The following is a 22,491-nucleotide window of genomic DNA, read 5'->3' on the forward strand; positions in this document are numbered from 1 at the left end:
TATGTTTCTCCTTCTTATATGATGTATAACAAAATTGACTTGCTAATAACCAACATTCAAATGCATTTTCTGAATGAGAAACCCAATGTGTAATATTTCCTTATACATACTGTCCAGTAACATTAATGTTACCACCTGTCAAGAGCCTGAATAACCAACCACCTTTCGCAATGCGGATCACTTCAAGACATGCAGGAAACAAGTCGGTGAGGTTTGCGATTCCCCAGCCTGTTTTACCCTACTGTGGATAATTGTTTTGCTTCTAAAAGTGACTGTGAGTGGCGATTGGATTCCTTTGTAACTGTGGGCAGACAATTGCGTGTAGTACAGTACTCGGCTTACAACCAATGTTAGTCGCTCTACCAAAATCAGAGTAAGTACTTTACCACATGAAAATAATTGTTGCAAAAGGAACCGAATAATTACTGTTGTAAAGTCAATGCCATAAAGATATATGCACAACTACTTGTAACCAACTTTGAGAGGACAACATTTACCAGTTTGCTGACTAATATGGATCAGCAACAGACATAAAACTACCTAGTGAAGATTTCAGCACCGACGTAATCACCAAAGCATATATTTGATGATAAAGTACATTAATTATGCAAACATACACTGCAAATATTATTGTAATATAAAAAACTGCTACCACTCTGGTGGTAAATTTTGAAAAGTATACAGCTTTTTGATCTAAACTTAAGCATCTCTTTGACATAATTGTAATTTTCACTAACTACTCAGACATGATCTTTCACGCAATACATAACCTGTATTGAAACAATTAAACTTTCGAGAACTACAATCACTTTAGCTTGCACTTTGTAGCTTTGAGAGAACAGGTTGTCACGTGCAAAAACTCTTGTAAAATTGTGTATGTAGCTTCAATATCCACCACAGTAGTTACTTTCCTTAATACAAAAATATTCAAAGTACCTTTTGTTGTCTTCATCTGCTATACAGTGTCCTATTCATGGAGCCTGTTCTGGTGATTTTAGCTGGTAAATATCATTCACTTATCGTACATTGCTTGTATCATGCATTCACCATATATAATCAGTGCTATAACTCGCATTCAACCAACAAATTTATCTGAAAAATATTCTGCTATAATTATACACTTTAGGAAACAATTATTGGTGCACTCAAAGTTTTCAGTAAAATACAGAAATTGTTAGACAACTGATTATTTAAACAGAATCATTTCTAAATAGTCATCAGCATTTAGATCACCCTTTTTTCTGTAGGTGGCAGCACCTTTTAGCCACTTCAATTCATTGTTTAGTTCTGTACTTCTGCCGCTGCATGGCAGACGACTGTGCTAGGCTCTTACTGTCATCTCACTGCCTGCTATATTTGGGCATTCTCTGATGCCTGGCGAACACTCGTGATAAATAAAGTTACAACAAAGATTTATTTGCATGGCCTGGGACTATCTTTTGGCTTGTAATGATACTTGTATTGTTAAAGGTTCTCTAAGTTACTGTCAGGGATTTTGAGCCATGCCGACTCAGTGCTGTGGCCTGCTGTGCTAGGTTTCCCAGTTGAAGATCCTTGGCACGAACAGCCCTATTGATGTGGTCCCACAGATTCTCGATTAGGTGTAAATATGGGGAGTTTGGAGGCCAGGTGGTGTCTTTGAACCACACACGTACACTGTGAGCTGTGTGACACATTGCATTATTTTGCTGGTAGATGCCATCATGCTGAGGAAAAGCAAACAGCATGTAGGGGTGGACATGGTCCTCAAGGATTGATGCATACTTGCAGAATGGTGTGATCGCCTAGGGACAGCCACAAAATGCCTGGACCATTGTGATGAGTGTTGCAGGGTTGCAGACTTTTTATGTGGTACATGCCAGTGGCTGTATGTCCAATATCACATAAAATATGATCCATCTGAAACCAACCTGTCATCAGTCAGTGGACATCCAGTTATGGTACTGGTGTGCAAATTACAGACTTGCCACATATGAACAGTAGTTAACGTGTGTACATGAACCACTTGCCTGCTGTGGAGGTCCACATGCAGCAATGTTCGATGAATATATTTTGGGGAGACACTGTTGGTAGCTCCTTAGTTCATCTGGGTGGTCAGTTGTTTAACAGTTGCATGTCTGTTCACCCATACACATCTCCACAGCTATTGTTCATCCCTGTCTTTCATGGCCTGTGTTGCAACAGTTCCCTTGACACCAGTTTGGGATAGCACCATTTCGCCCTGCACTGTACACTTAAACCACAGTGGCACGCAAATGGTGTACAAACTTAGCTGTTTCAGAAATGCTTCTACCAATGCGCCAAAAGTCAATGATCATGCCCTTACAGATGCCAGATAATTCTCTCCATTTCTGCATTGTGATGACTGCACTGTTTTGTGTCCCCCCTTGACACTATATATACCCTTCATTGCTAGTGCTGCCATCTGTGAGTGCTTACTGTGCATCGGTATTGAACTTAGGTGGTGGTCAAATTAATGTGACTGGGTCATTTTTATACACAGTATATATCTGGTGTTACCCATGCCACTTTTGTGCAGTTGAGCTGAAATGCTAATAATTTGTATACCCAAGCATGTGCTACATTTCATGCCAATTTACCATATGTTGAATGCTGTCTTCACGTGTTGCAATTTTAGTGACTGGCAGTGTAAAATATGAATTTCAAAAGTAGGCTTCTATTGTATCTGAAACATAAATTTTAGTGTGTATTAGCACTTCTGATGTACCCTAGTAAGGCAATGACTGAGTGACACTCCATGAACAGTGAAGAGGAACATGTAGGCAATTATTAACAGAGACAGGCAAACAAATGAATTGATCAGGGAACTAAGTGGTGTCGAAGAATAATTTTATATGAAATGAAATGGTGTTAAGGAGGACATGGGGCCATCCAATTGGCTCATAGGTGGACCAAGGGAATTCTTTGCTGAATTCCAAGAGATGAGTGCTGATGTAATGGGTAATGGGTAGATGACATTAGGAAACAATGTATATGTGTGTAGCTGAAAACTGCTATCCTTGTAAAAATCTGGGGGAAGCATCTATCAAACTGTGGATGTGATAGTATTATTATTATTATTATTATTATTATTATTATTAGTAGTAGTAGTAGTAGTAGTAGTAGTAGTATTATTATATCCTTGTGTGAACAAAGTGAGTGCACTGGCTACAGTTGAAATTATAATTTATTTTCTAGCCTGCTTTCATACTTGCTTTTTTTGTATCATTACATTACTTTGTTGATGTTTATCTGCACTAGAGACAAGCAGTACGATGTCATCCATAGAGCAAGTGTGGGTCAGACATGTGCAACTAACATTAACTCTTTCTTTAACTTCCTCAACTTAAGGATCAGAAAATTCCCTTTAGGACAGCTGAGAATAGTTTTGGTGCTATGTACTCTCCATGCAGGACACCTGTTTTATTTCTGAATTCTCACTATTGTGATTAAGTCTAGTTGAAGGTGTGGGATTGACATTTACATTCTTCAGTGTACTAAACTAGACGGAGTGAATTCTTTGTTAAACAGTGGCTGCTACTACAGATTTTATTGAAACTGAAATCTGTAACTCCTGAACAAATGTCTAATTCATACTGAATGCCCTGTTCTGTAGTTTCATTCTCGACTTGTAAGTGATCAATTGAGCTGGATCCATGCTTAAAGCCAGTTTGTTCCTTTGCTTGATTCATCGACACCTACATGGATACTCTGTCAACCACATTTAAGTGCCTGGCAGAGGGTTCATCAAACCACCTTAATGATAATTCTCTATTATTCCACTCTCGAACAGCATGTGGGAAAAAAACAATGTCTTTACCTTTCCATGCAAGCTCAGATTTCCCTTATTTCATTATGAAATCATTTCTCCCTATGTAGGTTGGTGTCAACAAAATATTTTCGCATTCGAAGGACAATGTTGGTGAATGAAATTTTATGAGAAGCTCCCTCTGCAATGAAAAATGGCTTTGTTTTAATGATGTCCACCCAAAGTCTTGTATCATGTCCATGACATTCTCTCCCCAATTTCATGACAATAGAAAATGTGCTGCCCTTGTTTTAATATTCTTGATGTACTCTATTAATCCTACCTCATAAAGATCCCACGCTGCACTACAGTACTTCTAAAGATGACGGACAAGCATTGTGCAGTCAGTCTATTTAGTAGACCTGTTGCATCTGCTAAGTGTTCTGCCAATAAAATGCAATCTTTGGTTCACCTTCCTCACATCATTTTCTATGTGCTCTTTCTGATTTAAGTTGTTCATAATAATAATAATTCCTAAGTATGTAGTTAAAATGTTATTCTTTTTATATTCAGTTGATCAGAGTTTTCTTCTTCTTCTTCTTCTTCATACACTGTATAGCTGTATAAACTCCATCTGGCATTACTTCTGAATACTCATTGTTATCATTATTGACTACATGTGTTTCTGTTTCACCTTTTGAACTACACAGAGTATTTCAAAATGTTTCGGAATTGGATAAATGCTTCACATATTTCTTGCCATATCTGATTTAAAGCTTTGTGTGGGTTCCCCTGTGTCATTGTCATGAGTTGTCCTGGGTTGAGTAGTACTTTATGTATTTGGACAGAATATGTCATGAAAGTCACAGAACTCCTGTTGCTACCAGAGGTTGTCAATGCCTGTGTTGGGATAACATTGGTAGCGATACTGATTTTGACAGATAGCTGTTGTTGCACATTCTGATCTCAGTGGCTTCTTTGACAGACTCCTGAGTAAGTAGATGCATGGGCTAAGATTTCTGTTTTGCCAAAGAAGATCATATGTTTCTTCATGTTAATCAGAATAGTGGCTATATTTTTAGGGGTTGTGTGGGAATGGACACTTGTTGCCAAAAGGCTACAGAGAAATAAGCTGAATTATCCACTATCTGTTCGTATTTACCACATTGCTGGCAGAGAGCATCAGTGAGCTCATTAAATGTAACTATAAAGGTTATCCACCAATGCTTACACAAATTTTGTTATTGGGTATACTGGTTTTGACTTATTTAGTATTTTCAGTAGCCTATAATCTATAATGCTTCTTGGTTGATTGCTGTGCCAGAAGTCTTCAAGTGTCCTACTGTGAGGGCAAATCAGAAAGTCTTTCCCCTATTCTTGTTAGCCAAAATAAGGTACATGCAGGAAATTACAAATATATGTATATTGGAACCACCATTGGATTGTTGTCTTGCCTTTTTCATTGCATGTTAATTGCTGTCCTTCCAATAACTTTTTCAATGTACCATATACATGGAAATCACTAGGGGCATGGTTTGGACTGCTTTATCAGTGAAATAACTGAAGCTTTTTGGCCGTTCTGATTGCTGCATATGGCCTCACATTGCTGTGAACCATAACCCCATTGCCCACATCGAAAATCCCTCAGAACTACTTCCTGATGGCAGCCTGCAGATGCAACAATGTTGATCAATAACTGTCAGAATTGATGGTTGCATCTACTGGCATGTAATCCAGCAGCAGCATTCCATGGCAACCTCAGAATACAGTTAACATCACTTTCTCGAAAGATGACACGGATGGAAGTTTTTTGACACAGGCAAACCTGCATCCTGCCTCCATGGCCAAGGTCACTAAAGCATGCTTGTGCGGTGCTTCATGACCTGGGATAAGCTGGTTTGAATACTGGTGATGGAAAAAATTTTCACTGCCAGTATTTGGCTAGAAAGGGAGGAGAAGTGGTGCATGAAGTTCCTGATCACCAGACTTTACGCCAGTGTCGTGGTTTAAATACTGAACCTCTCTGCAGTGACTCATGAAGTCTTTGAGGCACACAAACTAATCTGCTTTCACCATTGCATCCATGTGGGAAATATCATCAGTCATCCCTGAGCACTCATTGTCATGCAAGTTGTCACAGACTTTTGCGAACTCACAACGCGACCACCTCACACTTCTCAAAACAATACACTTTTCTCCATATGCGGGCTACATTTCCCTGTGAATGTTGATGGGCCTTCATCCTTGCTCCATAGAAAACAAATTGCCCTTCATTGCTCATACGCTGTGGATGTGTGAAACACAACCACCATCTTCAACAATATACAGCAGCACCGTGCCACTGAGTCATCAGCAGATAAGGCCAGGACAGTCCCTCAAAGGTCCACTACTGGAAATGGATATGTTGACTTCACATTTACAGCTGTAATTTGGCAAAAAAAAGGTGGGGAAAGACTTTCTGATTTGCACTCATATAATTCTTCATGGCTGATGGCTGCCTCAGAACATTGTAGGACCCTTGAGGAGATGCTCACACCTATGGTTCTGATGCAGCCATCAACCAAGAAGCATTATGGTCTATTGAAAATACTGAGTGATTCAAAGCCAGTTTAGCCAATAACAAAATTTTGTGTGAGAACTGACTAATAATCTTTATAGCCACATTCACCATCTAACAAACTAGGCATCATTACTAATGTTCCTCAGTCATAGACATCAACATAAACTCTTTCGTCATATGGAAGTTCTGTGACTGCTAGGTCTCTGTGACATATTTCCTGCCAACTGGATTAAATACCAAGCAGCCTGTAGATAACTTATGGCTCTGAGCACTATGGGACTTAACATCTAAGATCGACAGTCCCATATAGATAACTTCTGGTGATAATGACAGAGGAAACTGTTGAAAATTTGAGATTACACACGAAATCCGTGAAGCATTTATCTGAGAATGTCGCTGTGGAGGACATTATTTTTTGAGGCTTTTAATTATTGTGCAATTTTATCTCTCTTGTTAGCTACTGTTTCATTTACTACCTTCTGTTATTGCTCCTCCATGCTTATATTCTTTTGAATTGTTTCTTGAACCAAATTTTTGTTTTAGCATATTTCATGCTCTGTAAAGCATTACCAAATAGCTTTGTTTTCTTGTTATTGTATCCTTGAAACACTCCCCTTTTCTATAATAGTTGCTTCATCCCATGTGAGATATTGTATTTCACTCTCTTTACAACTGCATTGTCTTCTGTGTTAAACCTGTGTTACAAAAGTGCCCTTTTTGACTCTTTCTGTGTAATCTTCATTTTCCAAGTTACTGAATGTGTTGTTTAGTTGAATCTACTGTACCTCCCTATTCTTAAATATAAATATACGGTTTCTTGTCAGATGAGTTATTAAAACTTATAATAAAATGAGAGTTTTTGCACAGGTGCCAGGCCAAGTCCATGTGCCTGTCCAGCAAGGGGTTCCCATGCAGCAGGGTGTCCCCATGCAACAGGGTGTTCCTCTGCAACAGGGTGTGCCTGTGCAACAGGGTGTGCCTGTACAGCAAGGTGTGCCTGTACAGCAAGGTGTGCCTGTACAGCAAGGTGTGCCTGTACAGCAAGGTGTGCCTGTCCAACAGGGTGTACCAGTCCAGCAGGGTGTGCCTGTGCAACAGGGGGTACCGGTCCAGCAAGGGGTACCAGTCCAACAGGGAGTGCCTGTGCAGCATCAGCAGATTCTGAATGCTGCTAACATTGCTCATGAGAAAGAGTAAGAAATTATGTGGAAACAATTTAAGAATGAAATAGATGTTTGCTCATATTAATACTTCATATGTGCTCTGAGTAAATGATTTGGTTATAACTGTCATTTCTGAGGTGAACCAGAGACTGCAAATACTAGTTGACATGTTGAGCAAAGAAAGGTCTAATGGTTGAGCCATCATAGCCAAGCCATCCAAAATGTATCTGCAATTAGCAAATATATCAGTGTGCAGTTTGGGCTAAGTTGTTGTGGGCACTTGGGAAAATTTTCTGTTGTACACAAGTAATTTTTAAATTTTATATCTACTTTAAAAAATGAAATAAATACTTTTTCTGTGGCATTGGAAGGAGTGTATGAAGTTCTCATCGGTGACATAACATGTGTGGAACTTGACCAAATAGCAACAAGATCATAGTGCCACAAACTGCTGTCCTACTGTCAGTAGAAGTGGTCCCACAAATATCTCCCCTCCTGTCCCAAAAGTGAATAGATACATAACTCAGGTGTGGTTCACATGTTTATTATTATAACTTTAATATCAAATGCTCAGACTGTTGACCTTGAGCACTAATACATACCCATGTTTCTCACCAGTTCATGTCTTTGCAAGTCATTTGTCAGTTCACTTATTTGAAACATAGACTTCTTGTTTTAATTTCCCCCACAGTCCAGAGATGTTAAGTCTGATGAGTATGCAGGCCATTTTTTGTTAGTTAGTTAAAAGTTAGTTAGTTACATGTTCCATAGAGCAATTCTTATCAAAATTATGCAGAGCAAGTCAGTTTACAGGATATGTACACACGATTAGTTTTAAAAGTAATGAACATTTTATGTTTCAGTCGTACTTGTGCAACTAAACTTAAAAACTAGTTTTTTTCCTTACACACTGACACTTTTAAAGTAAAAATTCATCCATAGTCTTGGAGGAGTTGTCCAGAAAAAAGATTTTAGGTTAAATTTAGAACGTGCTTTACTGTCTCTTAGACAATTTATTTTACTGGGCAAATGAGAAGTTTTTGTTGTTGCATATTTCCTTTCAGAGCCATGGGCAGGTTTAAAAATGGGTGATAGAGATCATTTTTTCATCTAGTGTTGTAGCTATGGACACTACTATTCTGAAATCGTGGAAGATCATTTATGATAAATTTAATTAGAGAATATACAGAGTGTTTCACAATTCCCGTTACAGGCTTCAGGGGATTGTAGTGGGGATTTTGTAGATTAAGTCTCAATAAGAAAGCCATGTCCAGAAATGTATCATTAGAATATAAAATAAATTTAAAGATTGGATCAATTTCAAATCTCCTGTTTCACAGTATGGTATGTAATGGTAGAACTGCACAGTGCATGTATCGAGAACATTTTCTGAATTGTCTCAGTCCATCATGTACCAGTTTCGCCTGACTACAACAAATGATGTGAGAAAATGGTACATTCACAGCTAGGAGGGTTGACTATGGTGCTCAATGGATGTGCACGAGGGTTTTTGGGCCATGTGTATGAAAGCATGCTTCACAGATAGACTTTGTGCAATGAACAGGAGTGTTGCCATGTGAAGCAACTGCTGTAGAGCACACAGGTCAGAGCTTGTTGTTCTGCTGTGTGCATACCGGGAAGGGGGAGATTTTGAAGTGATCCAATTTTCAAACTTATCTTACACCCAAATGGTACGTTACTGGACATAACATAATTATTCCCTCTACAACACAAAGAAGCCTGTAATTGTAAAACACCCTGTGCATATTGTGGTGGTGCAGGTGAAGTGCCAAATGCCTTAAAGAGGTACCTCCAAGATGATCATGAGTAGACACCACAAAAACTAACTGGCACGAAAAATTCAACGTATAATGAATGAAGTGTAATTTTATCATATATTTTAAGGGGTATGCGGTATTGGTACATTGATGTGTTGCTCTGCAAGTGAACAATGAACTGTCAATTGTTTTTTGCACCAGTCTTAATCATTTTCTCCTGCGCAACCTGAAAAACACATCAATGGACATGAGGCAGTAATGTTTTCCTGCTCATGTAGCACTTATTGTTGTACTTTGTACTGTTCTCATTTCAGTCACATGTGTTTTCAATAATCACATAAAGATCCTATAATGAGCTTGCTGGAGTAAACATGCCAGTAAAATCTAAAGATGCTGCAAAAGCTGTTGCTTTGGTTGAAGATGGTTGCAACGTGCATTATATAGCCAAAATGTTAAGAACTACATCTTCCATGATTACCAGAACTGTGAGAAGGTACAGAGAAACTGGACGTAATGCCAGGAAACCAAAATTGGGCCCAAGAAGAGCAACATTGGTAAGATATGATCACTTCTAGCAACTTAAATTTCTCCTCAGTTGTCACACCACCACCACCACCACCATTGAAGTAACTCCACACAGCTGAAGGGAGTCAATGTCAGTGAGGGAATCGACAGAAGAAGTCAGTCTTCAATCCAGAAGGCCTGCTACAGGTGCAGTACTTGTCGGAGAGCATTGCACAGCTCAGCTACATCTCATTAGGGAATATCACTGCTGGAGAGTACAACAATGGGAGCAAATGTCCATTTATTAGTCATGTTTTGGCCTGCAGTTGCCTGATGGTAAAGAGAGAATCTGGAGAAAACCTGGAAAGGTATTCCTCTTGCTTATTCTCATCCAGGGCACCTTTTCAGCATGATTATCTGGTGGTGAGCAGCAATGAGTATGCCTGGAAGGACAGATTTGCTCTTTGTGGAGCATGGGAGCCTTACAGCATATCACTATGTGGAGGATATCCTTTTGGGGGATGTCGTGCCTTTCACTTGATTTATTGGTGATGACTGTATGCTAATGTTTGGCAGTGCGTGCCCACATGTTGTGAGAATTGTGCAGGAGTTATTGGATGAGGCAGAGATTCATGCTATGGCTTTAACTGCCCAAAGCTCTGTTTTGAATTCTTTCGAGCATTAATGGGATCGACTGGGAAAAAGGACCTGTCAGCACCATTCAGAACCCCTACAGGCCCTATGGGAGGCCCTCCTGAAATAGAAGATGGTTCGGTTACTCAGGAAGACATTGCAGCATTAATCAGAAGCTTGCTTAAAACATAGGATGATTTGAAACTTCCTGGCAGATTAAAACTGTGTGCCGGGCCGAGACTCGAACTCAGGACCTTTGCCTTTCGCGGGCAAGTGCTCTATCAACTGAGCTACCCAAACAAGACTCACGCCCCGTCCTCACAGCTTTACTTCCGCCAGTACCTCGTCTCCTACCTTCCAAACTTTACAGAAGCTCTCCTGCGAACCTTGCAGAACTAGCACTTTAGCCACAGCCTGGGGGACGTTTCCAGACATGATACGTGAGCAAAAAACATGTTCTAAAATTCTACAACAGATTGATGTCAGAAGTGTAGGCCTATAGTTTTGTGCAAATGCTTGACGACCCTTCTTGAAAACTGGAACTACCTGTGCTCTTTTCCAATCATTTGGAACCTTCTGTTCCTCTAGAGACTTGCGGTACACGGCTGTTAGAAGGGGGGCAAGTTCTTTTGCGTACTCTGTGTAGAATCGAATTGGTATCCCGTCAGGTCCAGTGGACTTTCCTCTGTTGAGTGATTCCAGTTGCTTTTCTATTCCTTGGACACTTATTTCGATGTCAGCAATTTTTTTGTTCATGCGAGGATTTAGAGAAGGAACTGCAGAGCAGTCTTCCTCTGTGAAACAGCTTTGGAAAAAGATGTTTAGTATTTCAGCTTTACATGTGTCATCCTCTGTTTCAATGCCATTATCATCCCAGAGTGTCTGGATATGCTGTTTCGATCCACTTACTGATTTAACGTAAGACCAGAACTTCCTAGGGTTTTCTGTCAAGTTGGTACATAATGTTTTACTTTCAAACTCACTTAACGCTTCACGCATAGCCCTCCTTACGCTAACTTTGACATTGTTTAGCTTCTGTTTGTCTGAGAGGTTTTGACTGCGTTTAAATTTGCAGTGAAGCTCTCTTTGCTTTCGCGGTAGTTTCCTAACTTTGTTGTTGAACCATGGTGGGTTTTTCCCGTCCCTCACAGTTTTACTTGGCACTTACCTGTCTATAACACATTTTACGATTGCCTTGAACTTTTTCCATAAACACGCAACAGTGTCAGTGTCGGAACAGAAATTTTCGTTTTGTTCTGTTAGGTAGTCTGAAATCTGCCTCATATTACTCTTGCTAAACAGATAAACTTTCCTCCCTTTTTTTATATTCCTATTTACTTCCATATTCAGGGATGCTTCAACAGCCTTATGATCACTGATTCCCTCTTCTGCGCTTACAGAGTTGAAAAGTTTGAGTCTGTTTGTTACCATTAGGTCCAAGATGTTATCTCCACGAGACGGTTATCTGTTTAATTGCTCGAGGTAGTTTTCGGATAGTGCACTCAGTATAATGTCACTCATGCGTAGGCTTCAAAGACTAACAGTTATACAAAGAGGAAAATTTGCTGAATATATATACATACCCTGTGGGACCTCCCTCTTTTTATTTTCCCCAGTCACTAAAATGTTCTCTCCTTTCAACGTTGTTTTTATATTTTACCACAACTTTTTGCATTCGTTTTGTTAAGCAGGATTCAAATCAATTGTTCATAAAGCCATCAGTTCCAGAAAACGTAAGTTTTTCTAAGGGAGTAACTTGATCTAGGCAATCAAATGACTAGAAAAGATAGCAAAAAATTCCAACTGGCAATATTGTTGTATTTAAGAATTTTAAAATTATGTGAGTGAGTATATTAGTAGAATTCTCAGCTGAGCAACCCTTGTGGAATCCAAACTTTGATATGCTAAGTAAATCGTTTCTTCTTATGTGTGAAACTATTGCTGAGTATGTTGTTATTTTTTTGAATATTTTGGAAAAGGATATCAGTAAGGAAATTAGATGAAAATTTGTCACTGATTTTCTTTGTGATGATTTGCTGTGCCATGGATGAGTTGTCGTATATCTCATTTCACAATGTTCCATATGATTTTAATCTTACCTGCATTATTAATTTCTGTCAGGAGGTGCATGTTTCTAAACAGTTTAATGCTTTTCCTTAAAATATTACACTTTTTAAGAATGCAGGTAACATTGGATCTTGACTTGTTCTCGTGCCCATATAAATTTTCATTTTCCCAGTAGTTATCAATGGCTTACTTGTCCTTTTCCTTTTTAATAACATTTCTGGATAACTTTTTAGGAAAGATGCTTTCAAATAATGACACACAATTTGAATGTATTGAATTCCACAGCTCTTTTTGTTTATACCTCATCCCATATCACCTCAACTTATTCCTAAAGCATTGTATCTTGGTCTCATTAATAAACTTCACTGCTCTGTATGAATGTGCCTCAGAGCTGTAAGGTGTTACGCTATTTATTTTCATTAACTGTGTATCATGATCAGTTAGTCCATTAAAAACTAGATACAGATGGTTTTAACCTGAAAAACTGTCTATAAAACTGTTATCAGTCAAGTTCATGCTATTGATCTGCAGGCAAGATAGAAAATTCACTACTGAAATCAAATTGAAACAGACAAATAATGATTCCATTTCATTTTTCCTGTCAGAATAGCCGCCCAAGGCAGTGCAATGGTTAGCACACTTGACTCACATTCAAGAGGATGACAGTTGAAACCTGCATCCAGCCATCCTGATTTAGGTTTTCCAAGTTTTCCCTAAGTTGCTTCAGGTAAATGCCATGATGGTTCCTGTGAAAGGGCACAGCTGACTTCCTTTTCCATTCATCCCTAATCTTATAGGACCAATGACATCACTGTTCAGTCCCCTCCCCCAAACCAACCAACCAACCAACCAACCAACCATAGAAAAACGCAGACTGATAGGCTTGAATTGTGCAGGTCAACTTACATTCTATACTTGAGTTACGTGTTTTCATACATTTGGTTCAGTAGGACAGATATTTGTTCTTTCAAAAAGAAAAGTCTTGGTTGCAAAATAATGATTATTTAATAATGCATTTCACCCTTTTGGGGCATCACCAGATTATGTAGTGATCTGAAAATAAGCATTTGTCAAAAACCTGTGTGAGTTTGTAACAGTTGCTGTATCAGCCAGCCAATGGAGTGGAAAAGATTTTAGATATTTGTTCTTCTGACAGCAGGACAGTGGTTTGGGTCACTGTTAACATGTTACAATTTGAATTTGTTCTACTTGTTATCTCATTGACATTCTCTCCAAAGTCTGTTTCCGATGCAACAGAAGACGGTATATAACTCCTGTTTTTTAAGTCGGTGTCATAATTTTGTAATGGTAGTTATTAAAATGATTTGCCTAAGTAAGAAAATTGGCTACATTTTCTGTTATCAGTTAGTGAGAACCTTTGACCTATTTTCTCATTTTGGGTGTATTTGGGATGGCGTGTTTTAGCTACCACAGTATGTGTGTACATTAATGAAAGGTACATCATTTTTCTAATTTCACTACAGATATAAACTCCGAGTCTTGTTTTGTTGCTTTCCATTTGCACTTACTGTCTCAACAACTTATATTATAGATGAACATTGGCATCGTGAGTTAAATGTTATGTTACTCCTCAAATTGTATTTGAAACTTAGAAATTTGCCACCTCTTACGTTATTCTCACCGTGTTTTAATGCCAACATGTGTAGTACCTCTACAAGAAAATGTGAGTGTTACATTAGGTTCCTTTATTGAATTTAAAAATTGCGTCATTCAGTACTGGTTGTAATTAAAAGCATAAAAGAACACAAGAGACACTCAAAATCCAAAGCTTTAAAGAACAGGATGTAAATTTCATGAGTAAGTTCTCTATGTCTCCATTGCTTGATGATGTATTCTGAACAGAGTATATGAGATGGGCAGGGGCAGCTGAACTAAAATAGATAACTGGAACTCGATTGAGTGAAGATGGGTAGATGCACCTCTATACAAAATTACTTTTTTTTTTTTTTAATATAGTAAATGTACACTATCTGATCAAAAGTATCCAGACACCAAGTAATGGACATCAATATGGGGTGTGCCCACACGTCACCTTTATGACAGCATGAACTCTGTCCAAAGGTGTTCTTTTGGGTTCAGGTCACGTCTCTGGACCAGCCATTGCATGTCGGGAACGTTCTTGTTCACAAATCATTGCCTCGCAGATGTTGATTTATGGCAGGTTGCATTGTCATGCTGTGATACAAACAGTTGTAGTCTCTGAATTGTTCCTCTACTGTATGCAGATCACTGTGCTATAAAATTTGTTCATATCCTGTGTTTAGCACTTCCTTTAAGCACAATAGGGGACCATGCCCTAACCATCAAAAACATCCTTGTGTTGTAACACTGTTTTCTCTGTACTTCACTACTGCACTACATGTAATGATAGGTACTGTTCTCCAGGCATTTGCCAAATCCAAACCCTTCCATTGTATTTCCACAAGACTGGTGGGTGCGCCTCTCTTGACATCTAGCAGTCAGTTTCACATTACGTAAGGTGTCCAGATACTTTGGATCAGATGGTACACCTGCTTTGTGACAGGGTTGGTTTTCATCACTACGCAGTACTTCCCTCTTGAGTGATCCCAATATCAGGTTGTTAGTAGTGAGACAGTATATTGTATAAACTTGAAACAATAGGAGGACAACGTGTAGCACACCTCAAAAATGTGGATGGGAGATTTGCTATTGTATAATTATCTTGCATTGGTGATACTGTTACATCCCCTCATGTTGTCAGTTCAGTACTGTTTACCCTTGTGTCCAGTTATTTATAAAATTGGCATTGTTTCCAGTGTTATTAGTTAGCTCTAAGTAAGCTTAGCTATATTTTCAATCTTGTTTATTTGCCAGTCAACTGCTAAATGCTGAGTGAGTCATTACCTTCACTTGGTGCATTGTTTCTTCATTTCACACAGTATATTCCATTATTATAGTTAACTAACTGATTGTCCTGAAAGTAATTTTAGGCTGTGATGGAGCCAGTCTTTTTGTGTCCCAAGTGTGTCAGGCCTGCAGAATTATACAAAAGACCTCCTCTGAAAGTGAAAGCCATAACACCAAGGTTTGTGGCTGATTTTAAAGTATTAATCAGTCAGTGTTGCATTCTTTGGTGGCCTGTAAAGCAGCTTAGTTAATTAGAAATTCAGAGACTGAAACTAGTTCCAGTCTAGTGTGAAATTTTAACCTGTCGAGAAAGTTAAGCAATATCTGTCTTACTTTACTGTACCTGTAAAATAATTAATGGGAATATTTCCTTGTTGCAGCCACATACAGGAACACATGGAAGTTCCAATAGATACAAGCAAAATGACTGAACAGGAACTTCAGTTTCACTATTTCAAAATGCATGATGCAGACAATAATGACAAACTAGATGGTTGTGAGCTCATAAAGTCACTTATTCATTGGCATGGTAAGATGTTCTTCCATTTAAATTGGCCTGTTAGAAAAGTACTAGTTTGCTGCCCAGTGACTTATTTTCAGTTGTCATATTGTTTTATGAAGCAGGAAATACTGAATTTACTTTAGTTGGCAAATTTTAATTAATAAAAGACTTGTGCATTTTGTATTTTTCTTTACAGCTTTAAACTTCTGATGTCAGTACTAGGCTGATTTGGAAAATAAGTAGCTGATTTAGATAGTTCCTGAAACGCATATCATCAGGTGTTAACAGCTAGGAAATACCTCTAACAGGAAGGACAATTTTGTATTATATTGCACACCTTTTGTAAGAAATCAATGTCAATTTGCTTATTTGCGATAATACTGTTATTCTGCCATTCCTTCTCAAATAATACTTTCTTATGCATAAATTATTTATCACACTTGCGTTGTGGACTGTTAATGCAAGTGAGTTGTGCCTTTGTGCTTCTAGTATTTCACACTTTTGGTAATATTTTGAATAGTGCTGTCATTCAGAAACTATTTTATCTATTCTCCTAAAGCCTTAAAAGTGTGTAACAATATGAAAAAATGTAAGAGAAGGAAACAGCATATGCTAGCTGTGGCCAGGTGAGTGAGAAGCTTCTTGTGAACTACTTATGTTTTGTGCTTTTCTTTTGCATCACCAAAATAACTGTGCTAATCAGTTATTCTAATGCAGCACTAACCCCCCCCCCCCCCCCCCCCATTTTTCTCTCCACAGCAGTAAAACACTTTGTTTGTACCCACCTTTGTTAAACTGGTGTGCAATATTTTCAGAACACTCAGATATCCAGGGAAATAGTATACCTTCAAGTTACGATGGTAGTGAGTCATACTATTTTGTTTTATGGAGACTAATTATCTACCAATTGAAAAATTATTGTAGATGCTTGTTACTGTCATAACTTATTGTGTGAGATGTTGTACTGACTTCTTCTTACCTGATATTATTATTCATATATCATTTGTTCATAACTGACATATTCCCACAGATGTATATAAATAATCTTGAGGTCATTCTGCAGTGAATGTGTCAGTATTTACATTCTTTGTGTTTCTTCTGTCGTCATTGTGAAGTGAAAGTTTCATGTGTGCTTGTCAAAGGTTTCATTTTTGTAACTTGTCATACTTCTTACTGCAGTCAGTCTTTTATGTCTTCGCCTTATATTGCAGTGACACGCTTATTGGTGTGCACAAATTGTTACTTTGCCATTTAACGAGAAACCATTATCTGCATGTTGTTTTGTATGTCACAAAAAACCTCAGAAAGCTACCAATCTCATGTACTATATTTTTATCTACATCACTAATAAAATTGGACTTTCATATTATTTGAAGTATGCTAAAGGCTACTTTAATTTTAGTAGCGTACTTATTTACATTCCATAAGCTCTTGCTTGCTTTACGTGGCTAAATGCAGAAATGGTGCAACAGATTTCTAGAAGTTAGGAAATATTAATGTTTGAGGCCTGTAACCTATGCATCTGTCCTGCAACTCTTCTTGAAAACAGGAATAGCACGAGAGACTTTCCAATCATTTGGGACACTCTTTTTCCATATATTTGAGGCAGTCATGTGCAAGTAACAATCATTGAAAGCAGTTTCATGCTCCACATTGAAATAAATTTTTAAAGGAAAAAAGTATGAGGAATGTCGAGAGTGTTTTCTTCAGTGCTCAGTAAGATTGCTGCACCTTATAAACTGGTGGAATATGGGGTAAAAGGCCATGAAAAACATTTGTCTAGTTTGTTTGCTCACAGAGATTCAGGGAATCTTTGCACTTCAGACACCTTTAAGAATGTATGGGACAAGTGGGAATAGACATGAAACTTGTTTATTACATTCAGTATTTACCATAAAACAATTAACATGGCCAGCTCTTTATGTTTGAAAGGCAGAAATAAAAGGTAGCTGCAGCCCTAGGAACTTATTTCTTCTTCTTTGTCCTTTATCTTTGCAGATAATCAGAGGTTATGGGGTGTGGAGCGAATTAAAAGAAAATTCTGGTTTCAAGTTGTAGGTTCAAGTGGAACCTAAGAACAGTATCAGATTATCAATACTGTTATGTTAGACATAAGATTTTATAATAAAAGGCCCATTGAGTATTACAAGTAAAGCAATATATTTTGGTTAGATTAGAGATTAAATCATGGCTTACACTTAGCAGACAGCTAATTCATTCACATGACTGCTGTATGCTTTATTCATCTGTTTCAGTATTGTGATATACTTAATGTTAGCAGTGCTTCATAACGGCTTGACGCACAGGTGTGACACCAATGACAGCTTTTCCAAAAGATGCTGAAATAGTAAAGATTAGTTTATGATAAATGATCTTTCATTTATGTGGCAGACAGGCGAAGGGGATTGAGGAAAATAGGGTGTGTTGAAAAGAGGAGGGAAAAGGATTTGTGTGTACTCCAATTAGACTTAAAATAGCTGATTAGCTGCTATGCTCAAAAATGAAACAAGTAGTGCATTACTTTATGGAAGAAAGTAGGTACATTGTTACCTACTCTGTGTTAGCAAACCCAAGCATCTTTAATGAAAAGCGAACAAATAACACTTTCTTTTCCTCTTTCTTCATTCACATCACAGATATCTCATTTCTGGTACAATGATACTTTAAAGTATTGTAGTTCCTTCTTCTTCTTCTTCTTCTTCTTCATCTTCTTCTTCTTTGAGGACAGTTTATATACTCACAGTTCTTAGATAATTTTGTTTGCTGTCTGAATTTGAAAGTTCAGAACAACGTTACTGAGTTTCTTTTTATGGACAAAGAGATGAAAAGTAACTTGCACCCTGCCTTCCATCTGGTTGAAACAATATGTAGGGGTGGAAACACCACATTATTTAATATTTTTGTTTTTCTTTGAGAAATATCATGTGTAAAAGGAATATGAATTGTTATCAGATTGTGAGAATTGTGACGAGACAAGGAAGATATGGTGTATATGAATATACAAGCAGGTGATCCGTGTATAAAATTTTGATGAAATAGTAATGCTGAAATGTACAGTGTGGATGATATACATGATTCTTCCCATACACATGTTGTTGTTGTCTTCAGTCCGGAGACTGGTTTGATGCAGCTCTCCCTGCTACCCTATCCTGTGCAAGCTTCTTCATCTCCCAGTACTTACTGCAACCCACATCCTTCTGAATCTGCTTAGTGTCTCTTGGTCTCCCTCTACGATTTTTACCCTCCACGCTGCCCTCCAATGCTAAATTTGTGCATACACATGGTAGGAGCAAAAAAAAAAGAGTTAAATTAAAATTTTTATTACAGCTCTATCTCAGAGTTAAGCTGAAAATACAGTGACACAGTGGTGGCTTGTGACTACTACAGCTGTGGGTTTACATCGAAATTTAAAAATACCTGCATATGAAAATGCCATCCATATGAAACACACACAATTTTACTAGAAAATATAATTACAAGTAAAATAAATTAACCTAAAATAATATCCATGCCATTTTCACCTGACAGAGGAATATACCTTTGTGCAATTATTGTACACAAACTCCATTCTCCTGTATCCCTTGAAGGAAACTAGTCAGTAACCATTTCATTGAAATAAGATTTGCATTCCTTTTGTATGGAAAGCACTGTTAAGATATTCAAGCCACTGTCAATCACTTTGCTTCTTAAAATGTTCATCTTCTTCAATGTTGAGAAGCATCTCTCAGCCTCACCAGGAGTCATAGGTATAGTGCAACAATTATCAGAAGTTCATATTTCTGAAAATGTTGTTTCTAACTTGTTTTCAGTTATCAGTTATGAACTGAACTTCCTGCTATTATGTACACTAGCACATTTTAAAGTGGAATGACTGGTAAAATGAGCTCATCAGACAAAATATTAGTCACCTCCATAAATGAGCTTACAGGGTGCATTGGAGTGCTGTAGGATTGGCACTAGGTGTTCACGTGACCCTCCATTGCTGAAGTCAGTCATGACAGTGAAGTGGTGTGTACGTGCCAGTTAGTTCTACAGAATCAGCAAAGTATGATGAATTGACTTGGAGACATGACAGAATGGTAGAAAAGAGCTATCGTGTTTGGACTACCCATAACTACACCGTGAATGAAGTTGTCCTTGTTGGTGTGTCAACCTGGACTCTCTAACATGTCTACATAGTGGTGTGCCTTTCGCAGCCATGTAAAGTGGCATAAGAACAGTGGTTGTGAAAATATAACAACCGACAGGGAGTGGAGATGAGTGTCACACTTTGTCAGTGACAGTTTCAAACCCAACAAATTGCTGGTGTTGGTGAATGCAGGTCCATCTTGACCAGTTTGAGTGAAAATTACAAAGGGAACCACATGCAATTTTGGCACCTTGCAAAACATCATTGGTCACAGTAGTACATCAAGCCGAATATCTTTCATCGGCCCAAGAAACATAGAAACTGGACAGTAGGTGACTGGAAGTGTGCAGTGTGTTCCACTGAGTAGTGATTTTGGATCTTTTCGAAAGGCATCGAGTGCACAGATGACTCAGTGAGGTATTTAACCTGCACAGTGTAGAGGGTGTACATCAGTCTAGGGGTGGTTCTATGTCATTGGGGATGTTTAGCATATTGTATCATGGATGTATTCATTCAGATTACTATGAAAATTAAGCAGGATGTTTATTTCAACATTTTGGTGACCAAGTGTCACTTTTTCCTGTACATCTTAAAAATGAATATGTTGTAGACACTCTTGTCTTCCAAGAAGACAACAGCCACATTCACAGGCCCACATGCACACGTTCCTGGTCTGATGAACACTTGGGCACACTGTTGTACTTCAACTGGCCTGCCAAATCGCCAGACGTTAATCACGTAGAATGTGCCAGTAACAATTTGTAACTGCAGTTTAAACGTAACAGACAAGATCCCCATAATCTGGTAGCTCTTTGGGATGTAATCCTCAGAGTGGTTTCAGCTGAATATGGCATACCAGAAGATACCTGTAGACTCTATTTGTAGGTTCTGTTCCTTACGAAATTGGGGCCATTCTTTAGGCCACAGGCATTATTACATGGTATTAGCATTGTGTCTCCAGGGAGGTGACTAATTTTTTGTCTACTATGTTTTACACACACCAACTCAAAAGCACTGAAGAGACATACACTATTGACTCAGTGCTTACCGCTTTAACACAGCTCACTCTCTCCACAGACACAGGAAAAGTAAGCTGTGTGACTGGGGCTTTCTACTGTGGGATTGCCCAACCACTAGTCCCGCTGGACTCGGCCTACTTAAGTTAGTAAGCTATCCTGACCGCCGTGCAAAGCTAAGTGCTAGGCGAGATATTATTTATTTTTATATGTAAATGTTGTACAATGTAAAAGATTTGTGCCATGTTTACGTTTAGTATGTTGCCTGCAAGTGTTCTTTTGTCCAATTTTTTCACTGGATGTGTATGTGTAGCATATCGTATTTTATTGCTTGAAAACTGAGAGCAGGCACTTCCTTCAAATAGTTTTTCTGAATTCCATTATGATTTTGATATTTATGGATTGATTAAAAGTAGACGTCTAAATGTTTCTGAAATGAAGGGAAAATAGACAAATACTCAACACTTTGCCATCCGCACGTCTCGTACACATTTATTCACTTGGCACTGGCAGCGCTAATTCAGATTACTTGGCTTGGTGCTGGCCATTCTTGACATTATCAGGAGATTATAAATTGTTAAGTTTTACTAATCACATCGTTAGTTCTCAAAGTTCTCAACCCTGTTCCCCTACTTTCATGAAATTTTGAAGATATACATGCGTAAATAAATACAAAATTTGTGTGTTTCATGTATTTGTTTATTTGCATTGTCTTTGGTACTTAGTTTTTCTCTTTCATATGATATGCAGCAAAACAGTCTCAAAGATGTAACGCAACTCCACAAGACTTACACATTAAGTTTGTTGTTTTTCTTTTTTGGTTTTTGGAACATACATGGCAGTTTCTTCGTTTTTGTTTATTCGTTTTGGAAATAAGTATTAGTTGGTGTTACGTTATGTGACAGGAAAGTCTGTTAGCTGTATGTGATGTAGAGGCAACCTCCAAGTTTTGCTGAGAAGCAGGTACATTGTCTTCTATCCACGAACCAGACCCTTTCAATAAAAAATCATGAAATCGGAGACTCTTGTTTTCTGTATTGAAATATTGATATGTATGTATGCGCAATTAAAGAGGTACATGCAAACCTTTTTTGACCATTTTATAGTTTTTCTGTATATAGGATAATAACTCAAATGTTGGACTGCCCGATCCACTCCTTTCATGTATTTGTTGTAGCCTAATACACTTCCAGGTTTTTTAATTGTGTAATTGGTGTTGTACATTTTCTTTGGGTGTCAGTCAAAGTGGCAGTATGTATTGTAGAGATCATTTGTGTCATTTTAGTTTTCTAAGCTCCCCATACCTGTGCAAGTACTTCACCTTTCCGTTGATGACAAGCTTCAAACACATTGACTTTTGTGCACTTTAATTTTTCCAGAATTCCTCTATTTTGCCGTATTGTTCCATGAACTCAAATTTTCATTTCAAGTAACTTCTCTGCAAGTTCTACACTGTTATAATAATTATCCATGAAGAGGTGATGCCAATTTCCATAAGAGGG

At 38.1% G+C, this 22,491-nt stretch overlaps 1 protein-coding gene across 6 annotated transcripts in view; it reads left to right on the plus strand.

Moving 5' to 3' along the window:
- Nucleotides 1-22,491, plus strand: part of LOC126183318 (uncharacterized) — a 71,713-nt gene that overhangs the window by 29,147 nt on the left and 20,075 nt on the right. For 3 of the 6 annotated variants that reach the window (XM_049925172.1, XM_049925170.1, XM_049925169.1), the window contains exons 3-4: nucleotides 7,176-7,501; nucleotides 15,723-15,871. In XM_049925172.1, the coding sequence (XP_049781129.1) occupies nucleotides 7,176-7,501; nucleotides 15,723-15,871 (475 nt within the window). The remainder of the gene's footprint in view (nucleotides 1-7,175; nucleotides 7,502-15,722; nucleotides 15,872-22,491) is intronic. The other 3 variants (XM_049925171.1, XM_049925173.1, XM_049925174.1) reach the window with 3 other exon arrangements.

This window comes from Schistocerca cancellata, chromosome 4 (genome assembly GCF_023864275.1).
Source record: "Schistocerca cancellata isolate TAMUIC-IGC-003103 chromosome 4, iqSchCanc2.1, whole genome shotgun sequence".
NCBI classification, from domain to species: domain Eukaryota; kingdom Metazoa; phylum Arthropoda; class Insecta; order Orthoptera; family Acrididae; genus Schistocerca; species Schistocerca cancellata.